Below are 22,651 nucleotides of genomic sequence, written 5' to 3'. Positions count from 1 at the left end.
CAGTTCACGGATGGTGCAATTATGTTCTGTCCAATCAGCATGTACCTCTGAGTTTTGTCCATTCATGTAGAGCTGCGGCAACTCCTGCAGGGTTTCTGCTGACACATCTTTGTCCAGGGTGCCGGTGATGAGCTGAGGGAATGCGGAGAACATCAGGTTGAAGAAGATCAGGTACCACTGATCAACCATGGCTGACCCAGAGAACCCACAGTAGAACTGATACCAGAAGATGAGGGCAACGAACATCTAGGGTGAGAGAGAAAGACAAAAGACAATAGAGGGGAAAAATAAGGTGAGAGAAAGACAAAAAAAAAAAAAACAAATTCTACAATGAGGTCTGCAGCTGTTGTCTCATAAGTCATGCATCTTCATTACATTCAAGACGTTTCTAGGACCTCCCCAAGAATAGAGCTTCATTAATCAGAGTATATGAAGAACAGACAACAACGTTTAAGAGTTTCTAGCTACAAACTATTCACACCATGAAACTTCAACTCGTTAAACTGGATGCATTATTACACGGCTCTATGGAATGGTTTATTTGACTGAAGATTGAGCAGAAGACTTTTTTTTTTATATAATGGCTTTTGTTTTAAAGAACATAAGACCAATTTATTAACAAACCAAATATACAAATTCATATTTAATGATTACGCTGTTCACTGGTTTTTATTTACCATTTATATTTCACTTTCAATAGCCTTTTTGATCCCAGTTATAATTCAATTTATGCTGTTCATGGATGGTGTAATTATGTTCGTGTAATTTAATGTTTAATGATTCAATTCAAGTTTATTTTTATAGCACTTTTCACAAAGAAAATCGTTGCAAAGCAGCATTACAGAAAATTAAAGTGTCTACATTATATTTAGTAATAGCTTATCAGTGGTGACTATCTCATGCTGATGTCCATATAGCAGAAATGTACGGTAAAAATCAAGCAGTTAATGTCATGTAATGCAAAATTTGGTAGTTTTGTATGTTGTCTGAGGGTTGGCATCATCTGAGGTAACAATGATCAAACAGTATAAAATACTGCTAAACAATTAAACGTTCAACAATATCTTAACACATCAGAATGTTCATTTGAACTTTATTAATTGTGATTAGTGCTGAATGTTATAGATGACAAAGATTTAAGATATTAAAAAAAGTGAATTTAATTTGTAGCACTCCTTTCTTAAATCAAATATTTCTAAATCAAAATCAATATTGCAGCCCTATGTGTGACCCTGGAGCACAAAACCAGTTATAAGTCGCACGGGTATATTTGTAGCAATAGCCAAAAATACATTATATGGGTCAAAATAACAGATTTTTCTTTTATGCCAAGAATCATTAGGATATTAAGTAAAGATCATGTTCCATTAAATTTTTTGTATACCGTAAATATATCAATTTTATTTGATTAGTAATATGCATTGCTAAAAACTTCATTTGGACAACTTTTTTTTTTTTTGCACCCTCAGATTCCAGATTATCAAATAGTTGTATCTCAGCCAAATATTGTTCTATCCTAACAAACCATACATCAATGGAAAGCTTATTTATTCAGCTTTCAGATAATGCATAAATCTCAATTTCGAAAAATTGACCCTTTTGACTGGTTTTGTGGTCCATGGTCACATTTAGGTATTTCTTAGCCATGCCAAGTATAATATACAGCAAGCTTGTCATTATTACAAAATAAACTTCATTCAGTATGATACAACACTGATCACCGTCTGAGAGTTTATTTTTTAAATAACGACCAGCTACTACGCATTGTTCTTGCCATATTGTTTTTCAAAGTCCCTTTAAACTAGTTAATAACCTATAAAATAATCCTAACTATAATCAGGAAAGTAGCAAACTTCAGGGTCTCACAGCATTTTTGTAGAAGAAGTAGAGGATCATATTTGCGAGACGCGAGTAACACCAATGGCCGTGAACCAAGAGAAGCTTCTGCAGGTATCGAAACCGTGGCAGGGCAAAGTCACTGGCCATTACTGCCTATGAAAACAATGTGAACAGAACAGTGAAGACCGTAAATGTTAATACAAGTTCTGTGCAATTAAAATTATTTTCACAAAGCAATGGACCACACTAGTGCATGAATAGTTGATGCCATGCCACAAACATGGTGGCATGGCATCCATCTACATTCATAAGACAAAAGATTAACATCAGCCTGGTGACAAGACACTTGTGAGGACATTTTTGCATAAAATAATTATGAAAAGCCTTCCTGACTGGAATCTGGTGATAATGATCCCCCGTCCATCACCCATCTATTTTTATCATATGTTTTCAACAGCTGCACGCGTCAGGCAGTTAACATGTCATCTATCAGCATGACAGATACCGCCTTGTCGCCTCTAATGGCGTTTGGGATTTTAATCAGTTACAATTGGCCTGACAGCAGCATCAGCTATGTTCTCCATCCTCGTTGTCATTCTCTCCACATCATGAAAGCATAAAAAAAACAGGTGAGATCAGTTATTACCTACTATGTTTGGTACATTATGGTCTATGGGACAGAGTCATAAACAGATTCTCATTAGGGTTGTTAATACGGAGCGCTGACCTCAACGTGATCTCGGATAAGAAGAGCGAAGAGTGGTGCATCATTACATCCAGATCTTTCGCTGAATTAATTAATCTGTGTGACGCATGAGACAAAGCGTCAAACAGATGAGCTCATGGCGCTTCTGGCTTCTCTTCTCACCTTAACAGGATGTATATTATGTAGGGCTGCCACTGAGAACAGAGCTGAGGTGGGTGGGTAAGCCATTTGTGGGCAAAGTGGAGATTTTCTGAGAAACCAGAACGAGATAGGCTGTTCCCAGACACGAACAAGTGGAGGGCGCTTTATAAATGATCCACTGAAGGAACCATATGGTGCATATTGCCCAAACAAAGCAAAACTGCAGCACTGCATTTAGGTTAATTGTCCTTAAAAAAAAGGCATGGGTCAATATATCAAGGGAAGAGTCAGTTTTTCAAATAGCTCTGCTTTAGGACCCAGATTTCAAATCATGTGGCAATATAATACAGTACCAAATTTTTTTATTGCAAAAATAAACAAAATAAAACATAAAAATATTTAACTATTCTCAATAACATGGTTAACAGCATTTAATAATTTGTATTTAGGGTTGTTTTCCCTGTTGCTGACCTTATCAGAAGAGACTGCAACTCATATTTGGGTCGTGAACCACTGGTGTAAGGTACCATTTATTAACTGTCTGAGTACAGGCTGTCTCCGTATCTTGCCCAAAACATCTTCATAAAACATGAATTATGTATATCCAGAACCTTGGTGCATTAACTCTGCAGTCCTGCTTTGCAATGTTCATTCCTCCAGTATTTTACACTTAAGGCAGAGCGTAAAGTGTGGCCACAATGTATGGCTCCACCATCCCCTTTCAAACACTTTTATCAGTATTACTTCCCCTTGATCTTTTCAGTTTCTCCTTACCTGCATGCCTTCCTGTCCAGAGATCCCCACCCCTACATCAGCCACCTGGATCATACTAACATCATTAGCTCCGTCACCTAGGATGAATGAGAACAACAGGGCGAGAAAGAGGGGTAAGCGAGTTACCAATTCCGTTTCACTTTGCACAATGTCAGCCCGCATTAATGCAAACATTGAATCAGCAGCAAAGTGCTCTGCTGGCAAAAATAAACAACATAAATTATCTGCAAAGGAGCCCAGAAACAAGCTGCGGTTTCTGAAATTAACTGGAATGACACAGTGCATTAGTAGGGCGACATGACTCTACATCAATGTCACCTTTTACACATCTGAAAAATGCTTACTACAAAGTCAAAATCACACAGGAACCCAAAGAGGGGGCAGTCATTGCATTCCATTTATCAGTTCAAGATTAAGTCTGAGCTGCAAATTAGTATAGGAATGTTCAACTAGCAAAGCATCTAAATGTTTCAAATTAAGTTCTTGACTGTAAATCAAATATTTTGGCGTTGTTTCATCCTGTTTATATAAATTGAAGTTTTAAAATTCAATTAAGCCCTACTTAAACTAAATGAGGCACACTGTTAAACTATTAAACTGAAACCTAAAACAGAAAAGGGTATAAAAACAAAAATGTTGGCTTTAAGACCTATTTGAAAGTAGAAAAACAACAAAAAAACACTTTTAATGGTTATGTAGCAGTAAGCAGACTAATAGTTAGTTAAAGCAGGATAAAAGGTTGTTTGTGTTTGATTGTTGGAGTGTAAAATCATTAACATTATGAAACAGACTCAAAACATTCATAACTCTTGAATATTTTTGATTGTCTGCTGCATAAAAAGCCTCAAGTCCAAAGAAATAAGCACATCAAGTCAGAACAGACACATAATATTTCAGAATATCTGATCACAGGAAAACTTTAGACGGGTTAGATATTAAAAAAACACCCAGAGCTAAAACAGACTGAAGGACTACAGCAAATTTGGTGGATATCACGAAAAAAGGTCCCCTGGAGGAGGTAGAGCTATAAAAAAAATTAAAAAATAAAATTATAATTAAAATCTAGTCTGACCGCCCCTGTATATAAAAACATGAGAATGAAAGGTGTGGCCATTTTGACAGAAGAAATAAAAATGACAACACATTTACATGATTATGAACTGTAAATTGACAACATTCTGTCTGAAATTTCTGAGAGGCAGAGTGTACTTCAGATAACACATAATACGTGTTCAAAAGTGTTTGTCTTGGACCTTTGAATTTGCCTTGAGGTGGTTTTTAAAATCACCCTCTATTGCCTGAGGCATAAGGCGCAGTGCTGACTTGACCCCAAGCTATCATCAAAAGCTGACTTTCAAGCTAAAAAGCTGGTAGGCTTTGAAGTATATAGAAAAGTAAAAGCCTGCTGAGACTGTCAGTCGCCTTTGTCCAAACTGAAACAAACAAATATGGCAGCCAAATTCAACAAGACAACCTTTATTTGAAGTACACCAAAGCAAATATGCTTAGCATGAGAACCGGTAACATCTGCTGCGAACGTGTCTGTACACCATAAAGGTCCGTTCATTAGAGTCATGCGGTGAAGACGACAAGGCTCTGATTCATTCTGTAATGAAGTCTGTCAATTTCGAGGCAAAGGAGTTTATTTACAGCACTGCTGAGGGTCGTTTGAGCACTCCCCCTCTCATTCTCTTCCAAGATGACAGCGTTAATGTTTAAAAAAACCTACTCCTGTCTTTCCATGAGACATAAATGAATTACAAAATCCTTATTAAGGTGGTGGTGGTGGGGGGGGGGGGGGGGGGTGACCTGAGGTAACCCGCTCTATCTGCAGGCATGTGGCTCAGTCTTGATGCACCTTGCATCTCTCTCTCTCCCTAAAGCCATCTGGATAATTAGCCAGAGTGCTGCATAGGCTTGTAAATGTGGCATTCTGCGCTGGGGAAAGGACAGACACGTGCTGTCCAGTCACCACTGAAATGTTTACTTGGCAACACCGGGGACCATTAATCTCCAAATTCAACTTGCCAAGCAAAAAGTACGAGAAACAACAAAAAAAGAACATCTATGCTACCCATTTTGTGCGTCTTATAAAGAAACAACCAGTTATTGTTTAAAGGGACAGTACAAGCAAAAATGAGAATTCAGAAATCCTTTACTCACCCTCATGTCTTCTCAAACCCATTTGAGGACATATTTTGGTCTCAATTTTCCATGCAATTACAGTGAATGGAGACTGAAGCTTTCAAGCTTCAAAAAGGATGCAAACATTTCAGAAAAGTTATTATGCACTGATAATCTTCCCACTGAATCAGTGAGCTGAACTCCAGCGCTAGATTCAGAGAGGAATCATTTACATGAGCTTTGTGAATCATTTAAAAACACTGCTACCAGTCAAGAACAACTTGGGCATATTTAAAGATTTTAAGCAAAAACCTATTTTGTTCTGACAAAAATTCTTAAATTTTTTCCCCCTCACAAGTCCTTTTTAAAAAACATGTATGAATTGACTTTCTGAATAAAATATTTGCCTAGTGATATAAATATATAGTTCATTCATGAAACTCTAGATGGCGCAGGCTGACGGGTTGTTAATGTAACTGATGATATTCAGAGAGTTAAACGACTTGGCACCTGCTGATTAGTTCATGCTGCATATGAAGCCAATGAGCTTACTTCTTTAAATTTATATGGCTGGCTAGCATTCACTTGAGATTCCTGCAGCACGCTTTCAGAGTTTCTCTGAAACCCTCCAGCTTCCCCAGCTCCACCTGTATAGATCTGCTACAGGGTATTTTAGATGCTATTTGGGCAGCAGCAGTATGTCTTAAACACTCATGGCACCATATCGCCATATGCATTGGCAGTAGCAAGTTCCTATACTTGCTTGCAGCAGCAGCAATAATCTAAAACCACAGCAATAACGAAGCAGATCTATTCCGCCAAGACCAAATACAGTAACATTGCCATATCCATCACTATGCTAAAATATTCAGAGAGTTGTCATGATTGAAATGTCTTTATCATCACTTTTGATCAATTTAACACTTATTTCTGAGAAAAAAAAATTCAAAAAGCTTTTGAAAGGTCATGTCCAAACTGATCATGTTTTCTTTTGAAAGAAGGGAATAAAAGAAAAATATTTCAGTTACAAGGATAGACTATGTTGGATTGACCATTTTTACTCACATAGACTATTTAAATGGTTCTCGTTAGTGTGCTTTCAAGGCTTCAGTCTCTGTTTATGTAATTGTATGGAAAAGTGCATGGAAGGGCATGAGTAAATGATACCATCTTCAATTCTGGGCGAGCTATTCCTTTAAACGCAGTCACCAGCATTAGTACTGTGGAACGCAGTGAAGTTCATTTGTGTGCATCATCTTAGCTGAAGTTGTGTAAAGTTTATGACCACTAGAGGCTCATCACTTGCAGACTGGGCTTTAAAAACTTTAATTTATGCAACAAATTCAGCTAAACGAAAAACTCGCTTGAGATCAAGCATTTGCAACAAACACTACATTAAAAAACGACCAAGCAAATCCACCACTTACCTATTGCCAGCGTCATGACCTTGAGCTTGTTACGCACTAACTTGACCACCATGCTCTTCTGCAGGGGCGTCGAGCGACAGCATAGAACGGACCTGCAACTTCGAGCCACGGCCAGGAACTTGTCCTCCAAACTCTTGTCCAGTGCATAGGCCAAGGTTCGACCATCGATCACCAGCCCTAGCCGGTGCACCAGGAAGGGGCTGGAGTGGCCAGAGGACGCCGTAGAACACACCGGAGAAGAGAAGTGGGTGCCAGCATAATCTCTAGCTGCTTGAGGATCTGGTCGAGGGTTGCAAAGGAACTTGGCCTGGATGTAGTGCAGACTGTTCTCAAGCAATACAGCACAGGCCTCCTAGTAAGAGTTCACATTCAAACACAAAAATCAGGAAGGTCATAAGGACAAAGATCTCATGAGAGTTAGACAACATCTGGCATACAGAGAGAAAAAAAAGAAAAAAAGAAAAAAGATGACTCTGCTCGGAAATGCAACTAAACAGATCACAATTATGGTATAAATTATATAACACATTTACTGTACCAAATCACTTTTATTAAAAGGGATACTCCACCCAAAAATTAAAATGTTGTCATTGTTTAGTCACCTTCGTGTGATTCCAAACCTCTACGACTGTCTTTCTATTCTCAAAATGTCTTCTTTTTGGTTCAAAAGTAATCCAAACAGCTTGGTTCCCAACATTTTTTGAAATATCTTTTGTTCCACAGAAGAAAGAAATTCATACAGCTTTGTAATGACACGAGGGTGAGAGTATGACGACCATTTTTATTTTTGGGTGAACTATCCCTTTAAGCAAAGAAAAAGTTCTGACTAATACAGCAAGTCGGTGATTAAGACATTCCAGTATGACAGCTCTTTGCCTGTGTGGTTTTTCAAAACAAAACTCATGTGGATGCTTCACGTGTTCTCCAAGGAGACAAAATGAAACATCATGAGAGCTCATTCAATCCAGTTCAGCTTTTCTGTGGGGGAAACACCCACTGTCTAAAAGTGTACATGCATGGGAATATGCAAATAGTTTGATATATGGGTGCTTTTTTCTCAACTATAGACACTTTTGGTCCTTTAGGTCTAAATAAATTACCTTACAAAATATTTTCATTTGTGGTGGGCAGATATGGACTTTTGATGGCTGATATCTTAGAGAGAAGGTTAGCTAATAAAAAGCCAATATATGCAATATAACTATTTAAAACGTCTATTTAAGTAATGATTAAAGATTATGAGGGCACACAAATCTAAAAATTATGTGCATAGGCAAATTTTTATAATAAACACTGCAATATCCCACAAATATGAAAATGGTCATGACTGACTTTAATTTGAAGATAAGTGTTGTTGGCGCTGATAGCCTTGTGGGCAGCACGTCGACATATAGCGCCATTGTGCTTTGGACATCCCATGTTCGAGTCCTGGGTAATGGGTTCAAAAAACACACTACGATTGAACTAATATGAGTTGATATGAATATTTACTTAATTAGAACTTGAAAATGAATCAACATACATTTTTTACATAATTTATTGTGTGCCAGTGCTTTTGTTCTCAGTGCTGTCAGTGTAAAAACAGAAAATCTTAACAGCAGTTGCCGATAATTAAACTAAAATGACATTTGAAAAACAAATGTGACCCTGGACCACAAAACCAGTCATAAGGGTCAATTTTTCAAAATTGAGATTTATACATAATCTGAAAGCTGAATAAATAAGCTTTCTATTGATTTGTTAGGATCGGACAATATTAGGCTGAAATACAACTATTTGAAAATCTGGAATCTGAGGGTGCAAAAAAAATTTAAATATTGAGAAAATCGCCTTTAAAGTTGTCCAAATGAAGTTCTTAGCAATGGATATTACTAATAAAAAATTAAGTTCTGATATAATTACAGTAGGAAATTTGCTAAATATCTTCATGGAACATGATCTTTACTTAATATCCTAATGATTTTTGGAATAAAAGAAAAGTGAATAATTTTGACCTATACAGTGTATATTTGGCTATTGCTACAAATATACCCCAGCGACTTAAGACTGGTTTTGTGATCCAGGGTCACAAATAACAAAGAAGGCTAAACAGAGCAGCCCCAAGAGAAAAATAGTGTTGGGATTAGTTAGTTATAATAATAATAATATTATTTAAAAAATAAGTAATCAGCCCTCGGGAGAGATTAAAGTGCCCATAGTGGAAAAAAACGCTCATATTAAAATAAATAAATAATACAAATTGTACAATAGTGCAAGAAATGGAACTACAGTTTGTGTTTTCAACTTGAACAATCAGGTTCAAGTTATGAGCAATACCTTCAGACATTTCTGTCATTCCTGGATGCAAAAAGCAAAACAAGAACAATAATCAAATCAGAGAATAAATAATTAAATACAAGATCAAACAGAATCTACACCAAAGATATAATAGAATTATAAAAGGCTTTCAAGCCCTTGTGAGAACTGATATTAAACATTTTCCAAATTCTGTGATTGCAGGCAAGTTTTCAGCTGGAGTGGGCAGCTTGAGAGTAACAGCTAGTTTTTTTAATAAGGCATATGTGAAACACAGTTCCCCGTAGTTTTAGGAATTCTGAGACACTTCAAGCAAATCAATTCTTTCAAACATTTCAAATTTAAACGAATTGGTTCTCAAATTCAGTTTAGTGATTATTTATGGCCTTTAATGTCATTGTTTGGAGATGAGGAATCTGACTATATGATCAACTGCAGAGGTAATCAACAGATCAATTTTTTCTAAAAACAGTCATTAGATGTAGACCGAGTCTCACTCCGTCAGCATTCAGAGGGAGAAGGAAGTGAGGAGAAAGAGCAGAGCCCATGAAAAGAGACTGCAGCAGTGCATGCTGGGTGTACCTGTGAGTCAGCATTAAGAGTGAGAAGCTCCTCCTCTGGGTCCAGTAGTTTGCAGGCATAGGCAATGTTGATGGCAGTCTCTTGTTTATCTCCTGTCAGCACCCAGATCTGGAGACCTGCTTTCCTGAGAGAGGCGATGGTCTCGGGAACCCCATCCTGAAGTCTGTCCTCAATACCTGTTGCTCCTATTTGAAAAGACAGACAGAAAGATTTAATGCATATACCCACATGTCTGGTACTAACCACTTGTGGTTTGAATCCAGAGATATTAAAGGGATAGCTCACACAAAAATGAAAATTCTGTCATCATTTATTCTCCTTCAAGTTGTTTCAAACCTGAATGACTTACTTTCTTTTGCTAAACATAAAAGTAGATATCTTGAAGAATGCTGGTAATCAAACAGTTGCTGGTCCCCATTGACTTAAAAATACTCAAAGTCAATGGGGACTAGTAACTGTTTGGTTGCCTACATTCTTCAAAGTATCTTCTTTTGTGTTTAGCAGAAAATCAAACAGGTTTGGAATGACATGAGGGTGAGCAAACGATGATAAATTTTCAGTCTTGGGTGAACTATCGCTTTAACGCCAGTTGTGAACTAGTCCTTGATGGACTAGTGCTTTAGGAACTATTATTACCCAGAAGTTGGAGGTTGGTCTCTAGTCGTAATGCAGACTCAAAAAGCAGCTCCTCCCTCCTCTGTATGGCTGTCTCTGCTTCCAGGTGGCATTGTAGCCAATTGGCATACTCCTCCTTACTGAGAACCTGGACCAAACAAATACAATCACATCACTGATAGAGGTGCAACATCAGCATAATTTGCAATAAATGAGTTTTGATGAAGCACTGGTTGTCACACTGTTTCAAAAGTTTTTCTAGCTTCAAAGGGATGTGTGAAAAAAGGAAAAAGAAGAACGCAATAAGGTATTCTGGTTGCTGGCTTAAAAAACAAACAGGTGGAGAAAATAAAACTAACACAATAAGATGCTTGTTAAACTTTAAGCAGCTCCATTTATGTATGAATTCACACTTAGCTGTGTGAAAAATAATTGTATGCAAGCTGTTCAAGGTTTCCCTTCTGTTAAGGGGACTATTTAGCAACAGTGATAATGAAGCATGCCAAAAAGAAGAAAAGATAGAATTCATACTTTTATTAAAATTATATAGGAAGTGTTAGATCACAGCTGGGCTTTAGTGAGAAAAAGGGGAAAAAGTAAAAGTTTGTTGGTTAAAATTCTGATTGTCAGAAATCTGCTTCAGTAGGTCCAAGGAAGCATGTGAAAGTTTGTTGAAAAATTGGGGAAAAAACAAGAACACCACATCTTATGGCAACCCGACTCCCACAAGGAGCTCAAGACACTGAGTTAACAAGTCAGAGAAGAGAATGAGAGCATAAATTACTATCCATGAGATATAGATAGAAGAGAGATAAGAAAAAGATAGACATAGAGTGACAGATCTGCCACACAGATCAGCATTCTGGGAAAAATCTCACAGACTTGAAATGTAAACCATCGGTGCAAACACACTTTTACTTTTTCAACACAAACACTTTGTTTTTATCCAGTAAAGTCCACCCAAAAGTGTAAATGACAAAATAAAAACGAGGGCTGTCAATTGATTAAAGATTCATATTAACGATTAAATTAAATATACAGCAAATATATATCAATATTATTTAAAAAAATATATATTTTCTAATTGTTACTGAGAGCCTGTGTTACCTTTTTGGCGATACAGAGTGTTCGGAGACCGTCTGCAGCATAAAGATTTAAGTAGTTTTGAGTTTTATACAAGATTTTCCTTTGTCGCTTTCCTTTGCAATCATCTGCAATACAAAAACACAAAGAAAACCAAAAAGAAAATAAATTACTAAACTAATATTAAATACACAGTGTGAAAAACACATTGCAAGCAGACAGCTAAACTAATCACTTCAGCCTCTTCAAGGATGGTTCTCCATGTTGCCATTGGCTTTCTCAAAAAGGCCATTAGATTTAATAAAGATGGCAGAGTGTTTTGACAGGTTGACTGAATAAGCTGGCTACAGAGCATTTTGAGGTTTATCGCTCCTGTGTTTTTGCTCAGTGCATTGCTTCCTGGGAGGAAGAGCAGAACAAACTGTTTGGGATGATCACTTCCCAACAAGGACGACCGTCAGCCAAGACGAGCGGGCGAGTGCCAAACCCCACATTTTCACCGAATGATTCATCACCACCCCTGCAACTGTGGGACGAGAGACTGATGCATTGACTCAAGTATTAAATGTTCTTAATAAACCTATGGATAAAGTAAATCCCCATATCATGCCCTGACATGACCCTTCAAAGAGCAAAAAGGAAAAGTTTATGAAAGTCTTTCATAACATATGCAACAATATTTAAAAGGTTCAGTGGGGAATTTTTAAACCACTAGCAACACATGGAGTAGCATCTTTCATGTCCACAGCTCACTCTATGTAGGACATTCAGCATTCTCTGCATATACTTTGACTTGCAGAGAATGTTGAAAGCTTTACTGAGCCATAGAAAATAAACAAAAAAAATCAAGTAAACAAATAAACAACAACAACAAACTACTACTACTACTAAAGCTTGCCTAAAAAGAAACAAAACAAACAAAAAAAAAACAAACAAACAACAAACCAAACCCAAACAAAACATAACAAAACACCCAAACCCAAAAAAAACAACAAAAGGACTAGACTAGACAAAAGGACATGACACTGGACATAGACTGTTATGATGTATTATATAATAACTAGCAACTTTAGTCTTGGAATTTAACCAGAGAGGCGGCTACTCACAGAAACGAAAATAACGCACCAGTTTCTTATTACTAAGAGACAGAAATGATTGCCATTCCCTTTGCAAAACATGGTGTCCTTTCCAACATTGGTAATAGAGCACACTTTGGAACATTTTTGTCTATGTCGTTCATTTTAACACGTTACATAATGACTGGAAACACATAGGTACTGTTTGTTTTTCCAGATCTTTATGGTTGCCTGGTCAAGACAGCTTTGTGTCAATGAAGTTGTAACAATTTACTTGTCAAAGTCTCGAAAGCTGTATGGCTTAGGCTGGCACCTGTAGTCTGTTTTTTGTGCGTTGTGTCATTAGACAAGCATGGCAAACATCCCACTGCTTCTGAATGGAGCAACTGTACATTCAGTTGGGCTGTAATGTTAATTGGAAGCCCACACCCAGAAGTGAACAGTGGCTCTAGCTCCAAAAGTACAGGAATATACACGGAGCGTGTGTCTCTATGTGCATAAAACAGCTCATAGTCTGTACTGAGCACAGTCTGCGTGTGTGTGTGTGCACAGTTTTATGCTAACTAACCCCAACATAGGCTGAACACTAATAAACCTGGGGTTTTTAAACTTATTTCCAGACTGCCAGCTAAACACATGGCAGAAAGAGGAAATTAAATGACTACTTGCAATGGCACTAGCTTATTGTCCATATAGCTGAAAAAGTCTCAATCTCAAGTGCACAAATCTTTAATGCACTTTCAGTGGAAATCTATGGGGCAAGATGTTCAAAACATGTATAGCCATTCGTAAACATGTTAACAATTAGACTCGTGTGACTAAAAGAACTTGCTAACCTTTTCTTTGTAAAAAAAATAATAATAATGAAATGAAAATGAATTAACCCAAAATTATTGCGAGTTGTGGTAAGGCAGGGTTTTAAATGCTGAAAGAAAATCAAATTATGACATTAAGGTAAAAAAACAAAAAACTTAATTGGACGAATCACTCACAATAAGATCTATAATACGTTTCTTGACAACTTTCTTTTTTTTTTTACAGATAGCAATGTAAAACTCAGAATATCCTTGAAAGAAAATTAATGTACTCGAGAAGCAACACTGTATGTTATTAAGACTTGTACTTGTATACTTTTCCCTGAATATGTGTTTGGTCTTACTCCACTTTTTATTCCACAGTTTTCTTTTCATATAGTAAATATATAAGATTTTTTAAATATAACAAATTAAATACAAGGGACAAAATCTGTCAGTACAGTAAGATGAAATACACTTAGGCCCAGTTTCACAGACAGGGTTTAGCCTAAGCCAGGATTAGGCCATAGTTCAATAAGTACATTTAAGTAATTTTTATAAACGTGCTTAGAAATAAAACTGATGTGCTTTTTGAGACAAAACAAAGGCACTGATATATTTTAAGATCAGTCAGTGCAAGTTTCTTTCAGCTGAAACGGCCAAGACTTACATTTTAGTCTAGGACTAGGCTTAAGCCTTGTGAGTGAAACCGGGGGTTAATATATTGTGAAATGTTGCTTAAAATAAAATTCTTTTTTTTGTGTATGGGGTCTGAAAAATATTAGTCAAGCTTTCAAATGCACCAGAAAACTAGAAAATTTCACCCAAAGGAAGGGTGTTGGCAACACATAACCAGAAGTTTGCCTTTTAGAACAGTAGCCTGTGACAGACAAATATTATTGTTCAAATAGACACATGGCCACGGCAACAACAATACTACAGCGAGAATAAAAGTTACCCCTTCTTTCATTGCGTATACGTTTGGGTGGTGTTATGCAAATCTTCCCACACTGTGACATAGACATGTGGGGGCGTGTTTGAATGAGCGGTTTTAGGAAGGCGTGGCAGTCTAAACTTTTATAAAGAATATCCCTTTGGGTTTGAGACTTTAATCTTTGCAATTTTACAGATATTGTATATGCACAAACAGCTTGTAACACTCCAAAGACAAGGGAAAACATGAAATTGCATCATAAGAGAAATTTTGAGAAATTTTACAATTTAATGCACAAAATGAGCTCATTTCAAATTTGATCCCTGCTAAAATAGTCTCAAAATAGTTGGGACGGGTGTATGTTTATCATGGTGTAGCATCTCCTCTTCTTTTCAAAACAGTCTGAAGACGTCTGGGTATCGAGGTTATGAGTTTCTGGAGTTTTGGTGTTGGAATTTGGTCCCATTCTTTGCTGATATAGGTTTCCAGCTGCTGAAGAGTTTGTGGTCATCTTTGACATTTTTCATTTAATGATGCACCAAATGCTCTCTATAGGTGAAAGATCTGGACTGCAGGCAGGCCAATTCAGCACCCTGACTCTTCTACTACGAAGCCATGCTGTTGAAATAGCTGCAGTATGTGGTTTTGCAATGTCCTGCTGAAATATATATGGCTTTCCCTGAAATAGACGTCATCTGGAGGGGAGCATATGTTGCTCTAAAACCTTTATATACCTTTCAGCACTCATACTGCCTTCCAAAACATGCAAGCTGCCCATACCATATGCACTTATGCACCCCCATACCATCAGTGATGCTGGCTTTTCAACTTAACGCTGATAACACGCTGGAAGGTCTCCCTCCTCTTTATCCTGGAGGACACGGCGTCCGTGATTTCTAACAAGAATGTCAAATTTGGACTCGTCTGACCATAGAACAATTTTCTCTATTTGAATAAACTGTAACAGGTCATCCATCCAGTGAAATTAGTTGGGCGGAGAAGGGTTTTTCCAGTTCAATAGTATAATTCTTTTAGCAATTATTAAGCAAAAGGCTAAAGCATTTGACTGTAAAGATGATAGAGACACCTTTGAAGGATTAAGTCCAAACAGTGCCACTAAAGGACATGGTTCAACCTTTAAAAGAAAAAACATCAGAGATTGATTTGAAAATTGATGCCCAAAAATAAATTAATTCTAGACAGATCCAAAAGGTATGGTAGAGAGTAGCTGGAGCTTGTCGACATCTGTCACAAATAGGATCAATTTCTGGGTTTATTTTAGACAGCTTAACTTTTGTTCAATAAATTATGTGTAGCAGTTTGAACCGTATTAGTGAATGACGAGCGCAGATAGAAGTAGTATGTACACGACGAAGAGCTTTTGACCATTCCTCATCTGAGAAAACATGGTTAAGGTCCCAGTCTAACTTTATTTTAGACAAGGATGAAGAATCTTGACATTACAGTAAATGAAAAAATAGTTTTATATATGTTGACAGAACCTTGTTTAAGAGATGCATGAAGGAAGTGAGAAAACGTATTTCTTATAAATTCACAAGTCTGTAGACACCTAAAGAAGTGAGTTTTTGGAAGACTGAATTTTTCTGAAAGATATGGGAAAGTTACAAAATTGTTCTCATGAAAAAGGGCATTAATATTTACAATGCCCCTTCTAAACCATAGTGCAAATGCTCCATCTGATATGGAAGGCAAAAAAGAAGGATTTTTATATATAGGAGACAGACACGACATTGTCTGGAAACTGAAGTGTTTCCTAAGTTGTTTCCAAATTTTTAGATTATGTAAAACTAAAGGGTTAGAAGAAAAGCAAGAAGATTTAATAGACAATGAAGAGCATAACAAGGCATGTAAAGAAACACTGCTGCAAGAATCGCAATGCTGGAACCCATTGACAAAGACCATAATGTGACTGGCTCCAATATAAGATGCTTTAGGTTGTTGGAGGAACGTTGTTTTTAAAGTATTCCATTCCATCTTTTTATGCACTCTTTCACTGATTGGAGAGCCTCTGCCCATCTTTACTTCTGAGAGACTCTGCCTCTAGGACATCCCTTTTATAGCTAATCATGTTACAGACCTGATGTCAATTAACTTAAATAGTTGCTAGATATTCTCCCAGCTGAATAATTTTCAAAATTTCTTGCTTTTTCAGCCCTTTGTTGCCCCGGTGCCAACTTTGAGACCTGTAGCAGGCATCAAATTTGAAATGAGCTCATTTAGTGAATAAGTGTAAAATTTCTCCGTTTAAACATTTATGTTCTCCATGTTCTATTGTGAATAAAATATTGGCTCATGTGATTTGAAAGTCTTTTAGTTTTCATTTTATTCAAATTTAAAAAACTTCCCAACATTTCCGGAATTCGGGTTGTACTTTAGAACAATGTGACTTTTGTTTTATGAAACAAGTTATAAATTATTCTCTTTTCTAGTCTGTAACATACTAAAAAATGCTAAAAAAAAGAAATAACTGAAAAAAGTCCATGTTCTGATTATTCTGCTCTTTCCTTCAAAAAGATGAGTAACCAGACCGCTTGTGAACTATTCTAAGGCATAGTTTTATCTCTTTTTTTTTTGGCTGTCATGTTGACATTTAGATATAAAGCACAGGGCTGTGCTGTGCATGTAGTACTTCTGTTCAGTCATTTATGTACACAGCATTAGAGAAAACTGGAGCTGTTCTCGTGCCTGGAATACTAACAAGCCAGTCTACCTATGCCATTAAGATAGTTTATTACCGCTAAAACCCTTGGCTACATCAAGAGCCAAGAACAATCTGGAAGCCATCCAAAAGATGTTTGGATGAAGGGGACATATTGCCCTTACCATGCTGACTATGTGGGAATCAAATGTCTATCAACATGGATCAACAGTGCAAATAAAAATCTGGAGGCCACTTTAAGCACTCCAAAGACATGAAAAATTCAAAACACTTCCTTGAAATATCACACCGTCTCACTGTCTGCTCTTAGTAGATGGTGACTCTCTCTCTTTAATTTCTTGGAGACATAAAAAAAAATCTATCCATTCAATGAAGAAATTTAATGACTTTTGGCCATTTGGCCGTGAGCCGTTATTCATTAATTCTGCTGGAATAAGGGAGTCACGTGACATGCTCATGAACCTAGTCGCACTCTAGTAGAGCTCCGTACATTTGGCCTCTTTTTGAAATACTACCTAGTCAATATGTGACTATGGGGCCAAATGTTGGTGCTACAGTAATGTGCAGGTTTTTGTTGACGCCACAGACCATATTAAGGGGTGCTGGCAGATCAAGGTTTGTTCTTGGTTTGATCTGCCATAGTTCATGGGAATGTGTTCATGTTTTTTTGAATAGTAACGGGGAGGGTGGGGGGTGGTTTAATGGTAGACTCAACTGGTTTTATTTTCAAACTTATATTTTGTCTTATACAGTAATTTTGTTTGATACTTATGACTGACCTTAATATTCTGAGTTGTAATATTAATGGGTTGAAATTAACCAAGGTTCAGTGGATGATCCTCGAACACTTTGCAATGCAGTTAAAGGATTAATAAGGAATAACAATTTCATATGCCTCTTTCCTTCAGAAAAACCGACACAAAAAGATAGTTGAACTGGAATCACAGCTCCAGAATCTGACTAGAGATAATCAGCGATGTTTCTCAGACAATACACTCAGTAAAATCATGGCGTTTAGGTCCGAACTCAATTCATTACTGAGATCCAGGGCAGAATTCCTGATTCAAAGATCCAGGCAGAATTACTATTTTCAAGGGAGCAGACCAAGCCACCTTTTAGCCCTAAGATTACGCAACAATGAAAAGTTTGCTAATATTTCAGCTGTGAAATCCCAATCTGGGCTTATTATGACAGACCCAAAAGACATTAATATCGCCTTTCACTCTTTTTACTCTAACCTCTATACTTCTTCCACTGATGGTGACCCTGACTCTTTTGTATTTTTTCTGTCCAACCTTGATTTACCTAGGCTGTCAGATTCGGATTCGGAATACCTGGCTGAACCGATCTCTCTTCAGGAGCTGGAGTCAGCAATTTGATCTATGAACAAGGGGAAATCCCCAGGCATAGATGGCATTCCAATCGAATTGTATACTACTTTTTGATCGGATTTAGGCCCCCTCATGTTAAATATGATCAAATTCAGTTACTCAAGGCTCATTTCACCCATCCATTAATATAGCTGTTATTTCTCTCTTGTTAAAAAAAATAAAAATAAAGATCCGACTTCCTGTTCTAGTTACCGGCCACTTTCTTTGATAGAGACTGATGTTAAATTATATGCTGAAGTACTATCTCGTTGTCTAGAGAAATTTATGAATAGGCTAGTTCATCACGACCAAACAGGATTCATTAAATCTCACTCGGCTTCGGATAATTTATGCAGGTTATATCATATTATTAATTCAAAGAATAGCTTGTCCTCTCCTTGCACAGTATTATCTCTAGATGCGATGAAAGCTTTTGACCAGCTATAATAGAACTATTTATTTATTTATTTATAATAGTTTAATAGAACTATTCACTGTTCTCACTGTTCTTGGAACCCTTAGCTCAAGCGGTCTGACAATCTGAAACTATTTCTCCCATAAATATACGGAATACTCATCATCATATTTCTTTGTTTGCTAATGATATCTTATTGTTTTTGGAGAAGCAGTCACATTCTATTCCTCATGTGCTGAACTTATTTGACCATTTTGGATGTCTCTCAGGGTTTAAAATTAATTGGAGTAAGTCATGTTTACTTCCCCTCAATTCTAAAATTGATTCCATGTCCTTTTCTATATCTATTCCATTGATTCAAAACTTTAAGTACTTGGGGATAGATGTTTTTCCTTCCCTGCAGGAAACAGTCTCAAAAAAAAAAACTATAATGTATTCTAGCCAAAGTATCCTCAGATTTGGAAAATTGGTCTCGTCTTCCTACTTATTTTCAGGGCTGTATATCAGTGATTAAAATGAATGTTCTCCCACGTATCAATTTCTTTTCTTCCATGATTCCTTTCGCTCCACCGGTTGGCTACAGAAACAAACTAGATGCATGTGTTTCACGGTATATATGGGAGAGGAAACATCCTTGTATTAAACTGACTACTTTACAACGATGTAGATTACATGGAGGTCTTTCTTTCCCTAATTTAAGACTGTATGCTCAAGCCTTTTCCCTCCGCCCTTTAGCAGTTTGGTTTGATCCTGACGCTTCTGTGTCTTGGAGAGAAATTGAGGAATCTATTGTTTATCCGTATAAATTGATGCATCTTGTTTTTTTGGGAGTTCCGCTTAGGCAGTGTAAATCTCGGTTTGGTCCCATTGTAACCCACCTCCTCTCCACATGGAGGGATGTTGTAAGACATTCACAACTAGCTACAAAATGGCATAGGCATTCACCTATTTTCCACAATAATAACCTTTTGTCAGGCAGTACTCCATTTCATTGTCTGCAACGGACTCATAGTAAAGTAAACACTCTGGGAGATATCTATGATGATAGTGGTTTAAAATCTTTCCAGAATCTTAAAACTCAATATAATCTGCCAGGCACCTCCTTTTTTATGTAATTGCGTATTAGATCGGCTCTACGGGCGTATGGGGTGCCTTGGAACTCTCAACTGCCTGTTCACCATTTGCGCAAACTAATCCTTCCTTCTGAGGAATCTCCCTCCTCTGCTTCAGTCATCTATCATTTTCTTCTTTAGCATTCATACAAACCTTTATCTATTACTACCGTTTGGGCTAAGGATCTTAATGAGGATGTGCATGTTTTATTTTCCGATCAGGTATGGGGTATGTTTAAATTGTCTTCTAAAAACCCTAATCACCAAATGATTCATTGGAAATTGCTGCATAGGGTTTACTTGACTCCAATGAAAGTTTTTATATGAATCTTTCGTCTTCTCCTAAGTGTAATCTTTGTTCCCAAGGAGTTTTAGGCACGTTTTTGCAATTTTTTTTGGGAGTGCCCCTCTCGCTCACCTTTTTGGACTCTCACTGGACCTATCATATTTGTTGAGTACTGAGATATGTTTGACTACGTGCCATTTTTTCATAAATTACTTTTGGGACTTCACGTTGTCCATCCAACAAAGATCTTTACTGTTAGCTGCTCTCACTGCAGCACAAAAAATTGCTGGTCAACCATTGGAATCCTCCTCACACAATGGACAGACGAACCTGGACGGTGTATTTGTTGGACATTATCTCGATGGAACTCTCTACTTCTCATATACATGGATCTAACATGAAAACCGTTAATGACATTCAGCTTTCAATGTTGTATCTTCTTTTCAAAAATCTTTGTAAAAATTATTTTATTGTTATTTGTTTATCTATTAATATTAATGAATATATTTTTATTATTATTTATTTATTTTATTTATTTATTTTTATTATTTTTTAAGTCTACCAGGGGGTGAGATGGGTTGGGGTGGGTTCTAAATTTGTACAGCTGCTTTCTGTTTTGTACTACTGTTCCACAGAATAAAATTCAATAAACAGTTGTTAACAAAAACATTATTCTGCTGGAATAGGCTTGATGTGCAGTCTAACTGGGGCACGAAAAAAAAAAAAAAAGACTTCATTAAAACTTTAGTATGATCAACAAGCTTTCTAAAGCATAATCAACACTGAACATCAAAATAAACTAACCCAGAATATTTGATTAATTTCATAAGGGAGAAGGTTTGACAGCATGCCAGGCGTTTGTTAATCTGAATTCCAAATATAAAAGAGGAGAGCCATTAAAAAATAAAAAGAATAATTCAAAAAGTTACAGAGTTGAAACCATCGATGGTGAAAATGCCACATCCATATCACCCTGCAGCCCAAGACCGGTTGCCCACTGAAGTTAAGCAGGGTTGAGGCTGGTCAGTACCTGGATGGGAGACCTCCGGTGAAAACTAGGTTGCTGTTGGAAGAGGTGTTAGTGAGGCTTGCAGGGGGTGCTCACCCTGTGGTCTGTGTGGGTCCTAACGTGGGTATAGTGACGGGGACACTATACTGTCAAAAAGAGCACCATCTTTCGGATGAGAAGTTAAACTGAGGTCCTGACTCTCTGTGGTCATTAAAAATCCCATGGCACTTCTCGTAAAGAGTAGGGGTGTAACCCCGGTGTCCTGGCCAAATTCCCTCTTTTGGCCCTTGTCAATCATGGCCTCCTAATAATTCCCATACACATGATTGGCTCTATGACTCTCTCTCCTCTCCACCTCTAGCTGGTGTGTGGTGAGCGCACTGGTGCCGTTGTACTGTGGCTGCCGTCTCATCATCCAAGTGGATGCTGCACACTGGTGGTGGTTGAGCAGACCCCCCCCACCCCAAATGATTGTAAAGCGCTTTGGGTGTACTGCAATACACAAAGCGCTATATAAAATGCATCATTCATTCATTCAAATTCATAGAAAGTATCTTTTAGAAGCTACTAGATGGATAGGAGTGAAACTGTCAGAAATGCAGCTTCAAACTTCCAATAAGATGAACTAAGATTAACTTTTTAACAAGATAACATGAGTTATGCTCTTTTTATTATAATGACCGGGTTGTAAAAATAATAAAGAAATAATTGACAATGGGCAGGTGAATTAATGAAAAAAATTAAATAAATAAATAAAATTAAAACTACCTAGAGTGGTAAAAATTTTTAACTTTTTTTTTTTTTTTAAGAAATACTGTATACTTTTATTTAGGTTTTCATCTTAGAATGCTAAAAATAAATAAATAAATAAATAAATAATCCACAAAAATATTAAGTAGCACAATGGTTTTCAACATTGATATAAATAAAAACTGTTTGTTGAGCACTAAATCAGCATATTATATCATCTATATCACTATATCATCCAGGTGGATGCTGCACACTGGTGGTGGACGAGGAGACACCACCCCTCACAATGTAGAGCGCTTTGAGTGCTTAGAAAAGCGCTATATAAAATGTAATGAATTATTATTATTATATTAGAATGATTTCTGAAGGATCATGTGACCTTGAGAACTAGTTTAATGGCTGTTAAAAATTCAGCCGTCATCACAGATTTTTTTTAATATAATAAAACAGAAAACAGTTTATTCTAAATTATACATACATGCATATGAAATGGAGGGAGAGAAAGGGACATTGGGACTGGGTCATGACTCAAACCTGCGTCACTGTAAGCATGTAAACTTCATATTTTAAATATACACTGCAATGCATCTGCATTATGCATCAGAGCAGCTAAAATGTTGAACCCTATAAATAAAGTGT

General features: G+C 36.9%; 1 protein-coding gene across 1 annotated transcript in view; it reads right to left on the bottom strand.

Annotated features, from left to right (window-relative positions):
• The window catches only part of LOC306879675 (phospholipid-transporting ATPase VA-like), a gene marked incomplete at both ends in the record, with an annotated part of 50,669 nt that overhangs the window by 4,765 nt on the left and 23,253 nt on the right, over positions 1-22,651 (bottom strand). The window contains 7 exons of the mRNA XM_079432823.1: positions 46-246; positions 1,867-1,992; positions 3,461-3,537; positions 7,012-7,363; positions 9,889-10,073; positions 10,525-10,651; positions 11,611-11,714. Of these exons, the coding sequence (XP_079288949.1) occupies positions 46-246; positions 1,867-1,992; positions 3,461-3,537; positions 7,012-7,363; positions 9,889-10,073; positions 10,525-10,651; positions 11,611-11,714 (1,172 nt within the window). The remainder of the gene's footprint in view (positions 1-45; positions 247-1,866; positions 1,993-3,460; positions 3,538-7,011; positions 7,364-9,888; positions 10,074-10,524; positions 10,652-11,610; positions 11,715-22,651) is intronic.

Source organism: Barbus barbus (genome assembly GCF_936440315.1).
Source record: "Barbus barbus genome assembly, chromosome: 13".
In the NCBI taxonomy this organism is placed as follows: Eukaryota; Metazoa; Chordata; class Actinopteri; order Cypriniformes; family Cyprinidae; genus Barbus; species Barbus barbus.
The sequence above is the reverse complement of the archived record's forward strand: the minus strand, read 5'-3'. Positions and strand labels throughout refer to the sequence as shown.